Raw genomic sequence first — 12,273 nt, 5'->3', positions numbered from 1 at the left:
ATCCTATTAATAATTATTTCATTGCACTTTTAAAGATTTTTATGAATTTGTGTAACACAGTCTTATGTTCTTTACTTTTTGTCATCATCAAATACTACAATTTATTTTTCAAATAAAATTTTAAAATGTTTGAGACAACTGGCTATGTAGTCTTAAAATATACCGTCAACCAGTTGAAAAGGAAATTAGACTATGATAAAATATAGTAATACAGTTAGAGAAAGTATAAATGTAAGATTTGAGAGACCACCATACCGTTTCATCAGATAATAATCTTTTACAGTAGTTTGTGCATATACATATATATATATAAATATCTTGTATTGTGTGTTTTAAGTAAATATACGAAAATCTATAATAATACTGAAATATAAGTCTATGGTATCAATATCAGACAGTCTATAATGTATTTGTATACATAGAATTGGCTCATGACTTGTTACATGAATCTTTATTTCATTTATATGTTGTTTTAATATTATAATTGTCTGTATTTGGATCACGCCTCTATTGTGCTCTTTCCAATAAAATATTGAATTGAAATTGAATTGAATTGAATTGAATTGAATTGAATTGTAAAAAATAATTTTCAATTTTAAAAAAAAAATTGTATAAAGGTATAAAAATAATGGAGAGTTATTTCTAAATATGTATTTGAATTTTATATTTTCATGATTTAATCTTTTTCACACATTAAACGTAAATATAAGGAATAATTTTGAATGGTGACAAATAAGGGGAAGTAACTCTCTAGTTGAAATATGTTTGTAAACCAAACAAACAATTATTTACGACCTAAATCTAAGGTAATTGGTGTTAATGAATAGTGTGTTTGACACCAAAGCTGTCAAGTGAAGCCATGCACTTAATGGGTCACTTTATTTGACAGTTTACATAGCTAGATGAACTTCCTGTTCATGGAAGAATTACGAATTTGCCGGTATTTCAAAGGAATATTACTTATGAAATCAATCTCAAGGCTAAGAAATACGGGTGAAATCGGGTCATTTTCGGAATTCCCGGGTTATTTCAAGATCCCTCAGAATTGTGAAAATCTCGGGTCACACCCGCAGAATACGGGTCAGTTGACAGGTATGTGCTTCCCCAACCTCAGGCATTATAAGGAGTCATTATATCATTATTACTCTCATATTTGCATACCCAAGCTAGTATTTAGTTGAGCACATTGCAACCAGAGAGCATAATTTTCATGACAGTCACATTCTTTGCTACCAGACTCAAGCACTTTTGGTGACTGACCTTAGTTCAGTTGGTTGGGACACTGCCTCGTGGCAAACGGGTCAATCGTTTGAGTCTGATAAATCATGCTCTATATAGAGCATAGTTACACTTAATGGTATGAGTATGGACATTACGTCTTTGCGTGGCATAGACCATATTGCAGTATGGCCGTCCATCATATGAACGTAAATGTATTTTAAATGTGGTTGTCGTGTCTAGCAAGCATAAATGGCCATAGAGAGGATTACATATAGCACCTGTACAACCCACTCTCTTATCTTGTAATAAGTAACACATCACAAGACATTTTCAAGTAATAAATGTCCAAAAAAGAGAAACTCACATTACGTCTCTGTCTTTCTAAGTGTTGCTGCTGTCTAGCCATGAAATCTGTGCCAAGATTTTCTACAATTTTGGCACTAGCAATGCTGACTTTCGGCTTAAAGGTGAACACATTATCATCTAAATTAACATCTGCTTTCCCAGACATAGTGTTAGAATCAGGATTTGAAATTGAATCAGTTTTGTCCTTGAATATTTTATCTCTTTGATTTGATGATTGTTGCACGATTGGACGCTTGATCACTGAATCATTAGCAGTCACAGATTCTCCTCTGCTGTCATTAATGCTTAATGATTGATTTGTAGGGATTGGGGCAAGCGGTTCTCTACCACTTGTTTTTGTGTGTAACATAAAATGTGGCACCCCTCCCGTATCTAAGCTTTCCAATCTTCTCGCAGCTAGTTTTCTGCTTGCGTTGCTTATCTTCGGGAAAAAATGGTTCTGTTCATGTTTTATCTTTTTATGTTTCCCCATCTGCACATGATGTCGTTGCAATCGATAAACATTTCTAAGAGAATAGGCCAAATTATTAGTTGCAGCTGAACCCAATTTTCTACACAACTTCCGTAACTATGGGGTCGCCATCTTTGTTTTTGTTGGAGAACATAGTCTCTAAACACAAATATTTTCCTTTGTTCTTAATATTTCGATTTTAAAATATTTATTTTAATTAATATCGAAAAAAAAATCAAATACTTGAAGCTCTATATAAATATAAATCTCAAACATGAAAGTAGAGAGTAGAAGTATCAGGGGAGATAATAAATAGTAAAAATGGTTCTAAAAATCTTGAAAGCAGAATTTTGTTTTAAGAAATTAGGGTTTGGGGATGTTCATCCTGGTAGATTTGTATATTCTCAGGTAAATTATATGCACGTTGATTTATACAACTATTTCCGTAAATTTGAATGCATTTCATAAGATGACATTATCTAAATCACTTTATGTTATAGCCAGGGAAGCAAGACATCTCGACCCACTTCAATTTCGCCCCAATATTCCACCACATCGCCCTACTTTCTGTCAACTTGAATACTCGTGTATACCAACTCCACTCACTTATGCTTATGATAAAGGGTAAAATCTTAATGAATTTGAATTTCAAGATAAACTCTGTTTTCTTATTCATTAGTTTATTACAGTTTTCGTCTTTCAGTTTCAGTTAAGGTTCCACTTAAGTCAAAATATAGGACACTACAGAAACATCTTAACTTTGCCTGTATTTTTCTGCGCCACCTTTATGTCCTACGATAGTAGAGGGGCATTATGTTAAATTATTGTTTTCTGGTCCGTTTGTCCATTCTTCCGTCTGTCATGTCTGTCCCACTTCAAGGTTTTGGTCAAGGTAGTTTTTGATGAAATTGATCATTAAAGTCCAATCAATTTGAAACTTAGTACACATTTTTCCTATGATATCATCATTCTAATTTTATGTCAAATAAGTTTGTTTACCCCTATTTCACGGTCCACTGACCTTAGAAAAAGAAAATGATAGTGAGAGTTTCAGGTTAAAGTTTTTGGTCAAGGTAGTATTTGATGAAGTTGAAGTCCAATCAACTTGAATTTTTTTTTTTATATTCCCTATGATAAGATCTTTCTAATTTTAATGCCAAATACGATTTTTTACCCCAATTTCATGGTTAACTGAACATGGAAATTGATAGTGCGAGTGGGGCATCTGTGTACTTTGTTCAACCTAAAATGAATAAAGTCCTAAACTATGGAAACATACATGTATGTTCATTTGAACATTACTTAACATATAATACATATACACACTGTGAAAATTGTAAATAAACTTGAAATTTAAATGTTGTGGCCAAACCGGTTTTTGGGGTGAGCATTAAAATTATTTCCAAAAAATATGGAGGCCTGTGAGATGACTTAATCAGTGTAAAATTGGTATGAATGAATACTATTACATGTAATGCAGTACAAGCAGGGAAAATATAATTAATCAATCAAAAATAATTTTGACAGATATAGATCTTATCATACAATTTCAATTTTAAAGGAATACAATTTAACAATAGCATCTTCCGTCTCTTCTGAATCAGGATCTTCATCCCAAAAAGTTGGGGTAGAGGCCGGCTAGGTCAATTCATTGAACAAGGCACGATGTCTTTCAGCATCTGTCAAAATTATTTTTGATTGATTAATTATATTTTCCCTGCTTGTACTGCATTACATGTAACAGTATTCATTCATACCAATTTCAAACTGATTTAGTCATCTCACAGGCCTCCATATTTTTTGGAAAATTTACTGTTCACCCCAAAATCTGGTTTGGCCACAACATGAAAACTTCAAGTTAATGTAACTACCAAGTACATGTATTTATAAACAAGAACATTTTTGTTCTACTGAGACTTCATTATCATTGGATAAAATTGAGTGTCAAAGTAACTGTTTTCATGTTTTTATAGGTTTGTCTGCAAAAGCATGAAGTCAAATATTCACAATATTGTATCACAATACAAATTGCCATCAAACCAAGAAAGTTTGTACCCTGAACCATGAAGTCAAATATTCACAATATTCACAATATTGTATCACAATACAAATTGCCATTAAACCAAGAAAGTTTGTACCCTGAACCATGAAGTCAAATATTCACAATATTGTATCACAATACAAATAACCATCAAACCAAGAAAGTTTGTACCCTGAACCATGAAGTCAAATATTCACAATGTTCACAATATTGTATCACAATACAAATTGCCATTAAACCAAGATAGTTTGTACCCTGAACCATGAAGTCAAATATTCGTAATATTGTATCACAATACAAATTGCCATTAAACCAAGATAGTTTGTACCCTGAACCATGAAGTCAAATATTCACAATATTCACAATATTGTATCACAATACAAATTGCCATTAAACCAAGAAAGTTTGTACCCTGAACCATGAAGTCAAATATTCACAATATTCACAATATTGTATCACAATACAAATTGCCATTAAACCAAGAAAGTTTGTACCCTGAACCATGAAGTCAAATATTCACAATGTTCACAATATTGTATCACAATACAAATTGCCATTAAACCAAGAAAGTTTGTACCCTGAACCATAAAGTCAAATATTCGTAATATTGTATCACAATACAAATTGCCATTAAACCAAGATAGTTTGTACCCTAAACCATGAAGTCAAATATTCACAATATTGTATCACAATACAAATTGCCATTAAACCAAGATAGTTTGTACCCTAAACCATGAAGTCAAATATTCACAATATTGTATCACAATACAAATTGCCATTAAACCAAGATAGTTTGTACCCTGAACCATGAAGTCAAATATTCGTAATATTGTATCACAATACAAATTGCCATTAAACCAAGATAGTTTGTACCCTGAACCATGAAGTCAAATATTCACAATATTCACAATATTGTATCACAATACAAATTGCAATCAAACCAAGAAAGTTTGTACCCTAAACCATGAAGTCAAATATTCGTAATATTGTATCACAATACAAATTGCCATTAAACCAAGATAGTTTGTACCCTGAACCATGAAGTCAAATATTCGTAATATTGTATCACAATACAAATTGCCATTAAACCAAGATAGTTTGTACCCTGAACCATGAAGTCAAATATTCACAATATTCACAATATTGTATCACAATACAAATTGCAATCAAACCAAGAAAGTTTGTACCCTAAACCATGAAGTCAAATATTCGTAATATTGTATCACAATACAAATTGCCATTAAACCAAGAAAGGTTGTACCCTGAACCATGAAGTCAAATATTCACAATATTCACAATATTGTATCACAATACAAATTGCCATTAAACCAAGAAAGTTTGTACCCTGAACCATGAAGTCAAATATTCACAATATTCACAATATTGTATCACAATACAAATTGCCATTAAACCAAGAAAGTTTGTACCCTGAACCATAAAGTCAAATATTCACAATATTGTATCACAATACAAATTGCCATTAAACCAAGAAAGTTTGTACCCTGAACCATGAAGTCGACAAATATTCACAATATTGTATTACAATACAAATTGCCATTAAATCAAGAAAGTTTGTACCCTGAACCATGAAGTCGACAAATATTCACAATATTGTATCACAATACAAATTGCCATTAAACCAAGAAAGTTTGTACCTATGTACATAAAAAATCCACAGAATAGAAAGCTCATACATTTCATTTCATGTACATTTATATGAAAAGAAGTTCATTGTTGTCAGCGACCCTATTTATTTGAAACCACATTCTTCTAATTCAAATATCTACAAATGTATGCCATCTTTCCTGTTAAACAGGTAAAGTAATATTGTATTTATAAATTATGCAAGACATGCATATTTAAAATGCACGTGTATATGGAAACTCTGCTTTAATGTACATTTTTGTAACTTAATGTTTATTTACTATTTCAGTGGCGATTGCCTCCCTTGGTTTACCTCTTGTATCGACTAGCACTTGCAGCTTATGCAGATTACTGGATAATTGAAACTGGTACAATGATGGAGTCTATGAGATGGCAAAATACTTCAACATTGACAAATAGCAGCAGTCGCATGTTAATTGAATATTCCTTTCCAGTCTATCTGACAAACTGGACCTACCTAATGCTTTGTTTATATTTAACTCTGCATTTTTTGTTTGCTCTGCTTCATTACTGTATCAAGTTTAGGACTTCAAACATGCTCTCTAGACCCCATGCTGAAGGACATCGTGCCTTGTTCAATGAATTGACCTTGACCCCAACTTTTTGGGATGAAGATCGTGATTCAGAAGAGACGGAAGATGCTATTGTTAAATTGTATTCCTTACCATGGTACTTTAAACTGACATGGATTTTTTATACCATTGCTACCACAGCTTCTGTCATGGTGACATTTATGTTTTTTGCATTTTTATGGCCGCAATTTGATCATAGTAAAGGTATTGACATTATCAACTTACAGCTACATGGCATAAATTCTGTTATAGTTGTTGTAGATCTTCTTATCAGTGCAGTACCAGTTAGATTATTACATGCAGTATATGCGATAATTTATGGCCTGATTTATATCACATTTACTGGCATATTTTTTGCTGCCGGTAATCGCAGTCCTATATACCCACATGTATTGGATTGGAGACAGCCGGCAATTACAACTGGTGTGGTCGTTGGTGTAGCAGTAATTGCTGTGCCAATTGTTCATTTAGTCTTGTTTGGTATTCACAGAATAAAAGTTCAAATTTATCATAAAATTACACCTTGGTCTACCTTATGAGTTTCATTTATAAGATCTGTCATAAGGACAAATATATAATATCTGGTCATACCATGTACATGTTACTACATGGATTTTTTCTCTCAGATTGTTTTTTGCCTTAGAAGGAGCATCTAACAATTTCTGACATGGTCCAATCATGATCAGTATACCTATTACCAACTACATGCTGTGTGAACACTTTTTGATAGGTAAACATTTAGGCCAAACTTAACTTTTGCAAAAATTACACCCTGTGGGGAAATCTCAAATTCTCTGGATTGTCATAAAGCTTGATCAGGTTCAGGCGTGGATCCAGAGGGGGGGTTCCGGCGGTTGGAACCCCCCTTTTTTTTGGACGATCAATGCATTTGAATGGGGACATATAGTTGGAACCCCCCTTTGTCCTGGGTTAGGAACCCCCCCTTTTTAAAACGGCTGGATCCGCCCCTGAGGTTTACTGCATTTGGAAATATATATGCATATAATTTAATATAAATTGATATAAATAATCAAAACTTTGTCATTTGTTTCTTTTTTTCTCAACATGTGGACTTATTTATGATTTGTTGTAGATGACTGCTCAATATAGCGACCAATTTGGATGGTTTCATTTAAATTAGATTTTTGTGGACTCTACAGTTCAGGTGAACTTAAGATTTTTTTTAACAATCCACTTTAAAAATCCATCAGAATTTTTGTGGTCTATGTTTACAAAAAATGCATTAATTCATTTGTAAATGTAATCATATTTTTAATATATTTTGAGATCTATATACACATGTATATATATATATATATAATGTATAGAATTTATATTCATTATTTTAATTAAAAATGTACCTACAATTTGGCAAAGGTAACTTATTAAATGTATTTTGTAATTGCATAATATGTGGCATTGCCTTTATGAAGTTTTGTAATCTGTCTATACCTGTGTTATTTTGGTTAGAGAAATGTTATTATATTTCACATAATACATAGAGGTGCAGTATCAGAAGTGGCCTTTTCATTTTGATAAATCTTAAATCCACTGACCATTGCATAACAAGGTGGATCATTGCCATTGCATGCTCACTAAGGCTTTTTGGTGTTGAATAATATTTGTCAATCATGTCAATTTTATTATTTATTTTTTTTAGCACTCAGACATGTTTTAATCAGTAAAACTTATCATTGCTTATGAACATAATATTTATTGTTTGTCAAAATATCATGAAAGAATCTGGGAAAATTAGATGGCATAATTATATATATATGTGAATGACAACAATTTTTTGCTTCATATTTTTTTTTCATTTCACCAAATGACATTTTTTTGTCATATATATCATGAAAGTGCTTTAGTTATGCTTACATGTATATTTTTAACCTATGCCCTAATTTTGATAATCTTTGATTTTTCTTGCTCATTTGAATGAGTTAATTATGTCATATTACATGTTTGTATTGGTCTACAAGTGAAAATGTATTCATTGTAATTATATATAGATCTGTGCAGAAGGCCAAAACAAAAGTGCTCGTGTTTATAGTTTCCTACTTTAAAAAAAAGGGGACATCTTGTAAGGATTTTTTATTTTGCTCAAATGTGTTACCTGGAGTATATGGGGACCACTGGCAATTTTTTCACAATTCATTACCAAAATATGAAAAAAAGCCTAAAAAATAAAGGTAGACAATTTGAGGGGTAAAAAAATGGGAAGAAGGGAAACCCTTAACAATTATTATATATTTTGCCCCAAGTCATCTTCGATACTAGGTTCTCACGTATATTATTATAAGTAAAATAAGTGTAAAATTATTTTGTTTGCATGGTTAGAATCCGTTAGAATAGTGTATACTCATTGTTTTATATATTGTATCTGTTAATGTTTTGTATACAAAATTAGAATAAAATATGAATTCAGAATTTACTGTTACTTTATGCTATTTTCATATTTAGTTGGCTTCAATAATTTATTTGGCAAAATACTGTAAATTTGGAATTGTGTATCTTCAACAATGGAGACAAGAAGAAGTGTACTGTTTTTATGGTCAAAGTCAAGGTGACTGTTACTAAACAATTTTAACTAGAGGCTATCAAGAGCCTGTGTCGCTCACCTTGGTCTATGTGCATATTAAACAATACTAGAGACAGATAAATTCATGACAAAATTGTGTTTTGGTGATTGTGATGTGTTTGTAGATTTAACTTTACTGAACATTCTTGTTGCTACAATTATCTCTATCTATAATAAACTTGGCCAAGTAATTACAGTGGAAAATATTTTCTAAAAATTTACAAAAATTTATGAAAATTGTTAGAAAATGAATATAAAGGGCAATAACTCCTAAAGGGGTCAATTGACAATTTTGGTCATTTGACTTATTTGTAGATCTTACTTTGCTGAACATTATTGCTGTTTACAGTTTATCTTTATCTAGGATAATATTCAAGATAATAACCAAAAACTGCAAAATTTCCTTAAAATTACTAATTCTGGGGCAGCAACCCAACAATGGTTTGTCTGTTTGTCTAAAATTTTTAGAGCAGATAGATCTTGACCTGATAAACAATTTAGCCCCTGTCAGATTTGCTCTAAATGTTTTGGTTTCAGAGCTATAAGCCAAAATCTACATTTTACCCCTTATGTTCTATTTTTAGCCATGGCAGCCATCTTGGTTGGTTGGCCGGGTCACACCACACATTTTTATACTAGATACCCCAATGATGATTGTGGCCAAGTTTGGTTTAATTTGGCCCAGTAGTTTCAGAGGAGAAGATTTTTGTAAAAACTAACGACGGACAACGACGGACACCAAGTGATGGGAAAAGCTCACTTGGCCCTGTGGGCCAGGTGAGCTAAAAAGGGGAAATGAACTCCAAATTGCAACTGAAGTTTCTATTGCTTGAAACTTGTACAGATGGAAGATATTGGAAAGAAGGAACGTCTGATTGATTTTTGTGTCTCACTGTTACTGAAATGGTTCAACTTGAGTTTCTCCTTGATTGATTGTGATGAACTTTATACAATTGGAAAGTATGGGAAAGGGGAAGAAGCCTATTCATTTTTTGGGTCAAAGTCGAGGTAACTTGCAACAGAAAGATTTTTATTTATTTTTTACTTTATTTACCTTGTTTGATAGAAATTAAACTTATACAGAAGGAAGGTAAAGAAGCAAATGATTTTTAGGGTCAACAGGCCGTAGGTCAATGTCAATGTTGCTAAAAAAAAATTAATTTAAGTGGGTTTCTGGATGATATCCCACTAAGAATTGCTCTTCATTTATACAAGTGAAAACAATGGCAATTATAGTCCGTATAAAAATAAGAAGATATGGTTACTATATGATTGCCAATGAAATTAACAACTGTTATAGGTCGCTGTATGGTCTTCAACAATGAGCAAAACCCATACCTTATAGTTTGCTTTAAAAGGCCCCAAAATGACAAATGTAAAACATTTCAAACAAGAAAACTAACAGCCTGATTTATGAACATGTTTATTTGTCCCTAGGTGCGTGAATATATTTGAATTTGAACACTTGAAAAAAGGCTGTTTTCTTGAATGAAATGTCGAGCATAAATACAATTGACTGTGCAAATTTTTACTTGTCTTTTTTGTATCTTTTCTCATCTAAAACACTGATAATTGGAACCAAATGGAGATGCAAAGAAAAGAGATCATTGTTTTGAAAGCGATTGCTAGGTTTTAACATAAATAAGATATCCGTTTATCAAAAACCACAGTAGCTTACATCCTGCTTTATATCTTTGTTTAATAAAAATGTTTATTTCAATTGTATCATATCGTTTTGTGATGGTTTAACTGCATGAATATTGGTTTAACTAAGCTTGCTGGTTTTCTTTTACAAATTATGACTTGGATGGAGAGTTGTATCATTTGCACTCAGTCATACCACATCTTGTTATATCTATTAACCTTTCAGTTATCATAATTTAGGAAATTTGGAATACCCTTATTTTTTTCTTTAGACTTTATTGCTAAGTAATAACAATAGATACATATATTATCTCCAAAGTCCAGTGACAAGTATAACTCGATTACGTTAAACGATATGCAATATTAGAAACAAGAGAACTGTCATTGGAACATTAACTTGAGACATACTCATAATTGATAGAGATTTTATTGAGAGAAAAAAAAAACACTTTCAACATGGAAATATATTAACGTAGTGTCGTGACTTTTCAGAATTGGTTTCATCTGCAATTGTTTAGTCTTTGTAATTCACTTAAAGGTTGAATTAAGTCTTGTTGGTACTAATTGCTCTACATGCAAAATCGATCATTGGAATATTTCATAAGCTGTGTAAAATATTTAGTCAAAGTCGAAATGCAAAGCTGTTTCAAGCTTCAATGTATTGTCCATACTTGCATCAACTGCCCATGCTTCGACCTCTACTATCGTTTCCAGCTGCGCTCTACGGAACATTTCATTCATTAGGACGAGCCTTTGTTACGTGAAATAAAGATTCGAAAGTAATGTTTACTGCAGCAAATCACCTTAGAAGAAAATACTTTAAAAAGGTTAGGATTATGTCGTTAGTACCGTTTCACTGCTGAGAACATTTGACTAAATTTTGAAAACGGATATCTGCTACTTTTTTTCCAAGCACGAAGTATTTAAGAATATAATTAAAAACTATTCAACTCGATGTCACAGTGGCGATTCCGGGAAGGGGGGTTCGTAGGTTGGAACCCTACTATTCTAACGATCAATGCATTATAATGGGAACATATAGTTGGTATCCCCCTTTATCCTGGGTTGGGGACCCCTTTTGGCTGTATCCGCCCCTGTGTCATATCTTGGGAGCTACACCGTTAACAATCCTTTACACTTCGCACAAAGCATAACGCGAATAAACTGTTATCATATGCGGATTACTCACTGAACGGATAAAACAAACCATTTAGTTTCATCGGGTCTTTCGCCAAAAGACTGTTTGTGCTTTTTTTTTAATCTGTCTTAAAATTGAAATAAGACATATTCAACATTCAAGTGTTCTATGATTTTTGTTTTCATACATAAACTGCTGTTTTTTTAACGGCCTTGACTGGATGGTTAACAGAAAAAAGTAAAAGAGAAAGTATTATTGTAGACGGGGTATCTTTTTCTAAGAGTATCCCTTCCGTGTGCAGGTTGCAAACTACTTTTTTCCTTAAAGAATATTTTACCAAGTATCCTGTAATATACACCAGAAACTTAAAAAAACTGATATTTCAAGATTAAAGTTAGGATATTTCAGTATTTTTGATAAAATTTGAACCAGTTCTATAAAAGTTTTATGTTTCCTCAACAAAGAAAAAAATTGTTAAAAACTTTCCCCTAATTCTGGTAGCATATTTAAAATAAGGCATATACATTCGTTATTTCCAATGTATTTTTTTTTTTTATCGAAAAACAAAACCCGGCCGTAACTCCCAGTTTTTGTATT

The 12,273-nt window shown here is 32.1% G+C and overlaps 2 protein-coding genes across 19 annotated transcripts in view; one reads left to right on the top strand and one right to left on the bottom strand.

Moving 5' to 3' along the window:
- Positions 1–12,273, bottom strand: part of LOC139485091 (tubulin tyrosine ligase 3-like) — a 62,815-nt gene that overhangs the window by 40,251 nt on the left and 10,291 nt on the right. For 13 of the 18 annotated variants that reach the window (XM_071269244.1, XM_071269261.1, XM_071269212.1 and 10 more), the window contains exon 1: positions 1,586–2,189. The exons of the other annotated variants lie outside the window; for them this stretch is intronic. In XM_071269244.1, coding sequence (XP_071125345.1) covers positions 1,586–2,059 — 474 coding nt within the window. In that variant the 5' untranslated portion in view covers positions 2,060–2,189. Of the gene's footprint in view, positions 1–1,585; positions 2,190–12,273 lie in introns of those variants that run through there. 18 annotated transcript variants of the gene reach the window in all.
- LOC139485162 (protein rolling stone-like) lies at positions 2,310–8,743 on the top strand. Its single transcript, XM_071269391.1, has 3 exons — positions 2,310–2,446; positions 6,013–7,135; positions 7,290–8,743. Exons 1-2 carry the CDS (start codon positions 2,360–2,362, stop codon positions 6,853–6,855), a joined length of 930 nt encoding a protein of 309 aa, XP_071125492.1. The 5' UTR covers positions 2,310–2,359; the 3' UTR covers positions 6,856–7,135; positions 7,290–8,743.

Source organism: Mytilus edulis, chromosome 1, assembly GCF_963676685.1.
Source record: "Mytilus edulis chromosome 1, xbMytEdul2.2, whole genome shotgun sequence".
NCBI classification, from domain to species: domain Eukaryota; kingdom Metazoa; phylum Mollusca; class Bivalvia; order Mytilida; family Mytilidae; genus Mytilus; species Mytilus edulis.
This window is presented reverse-complemented; position numbering and strand designations above follow the sequence as displayed.

Excerpts from the sequence above, each read along its gene's own strand:
- LOC139485162 (XM_071269391.1), top strand. The coding sequence starts at position 2,360 with ATGGTTCTAAAAATCTTGAAAGCAGAATTTTGTTTTAAGAAATTAGGG. Across the intron at positions 2,447-6,012 it reads GTAGATTTGTATATTCTCAG|TGGCGATTGCCTCCCTTGGT; the intron begins GTAAATTATATG and ends TTACTATTTCAG.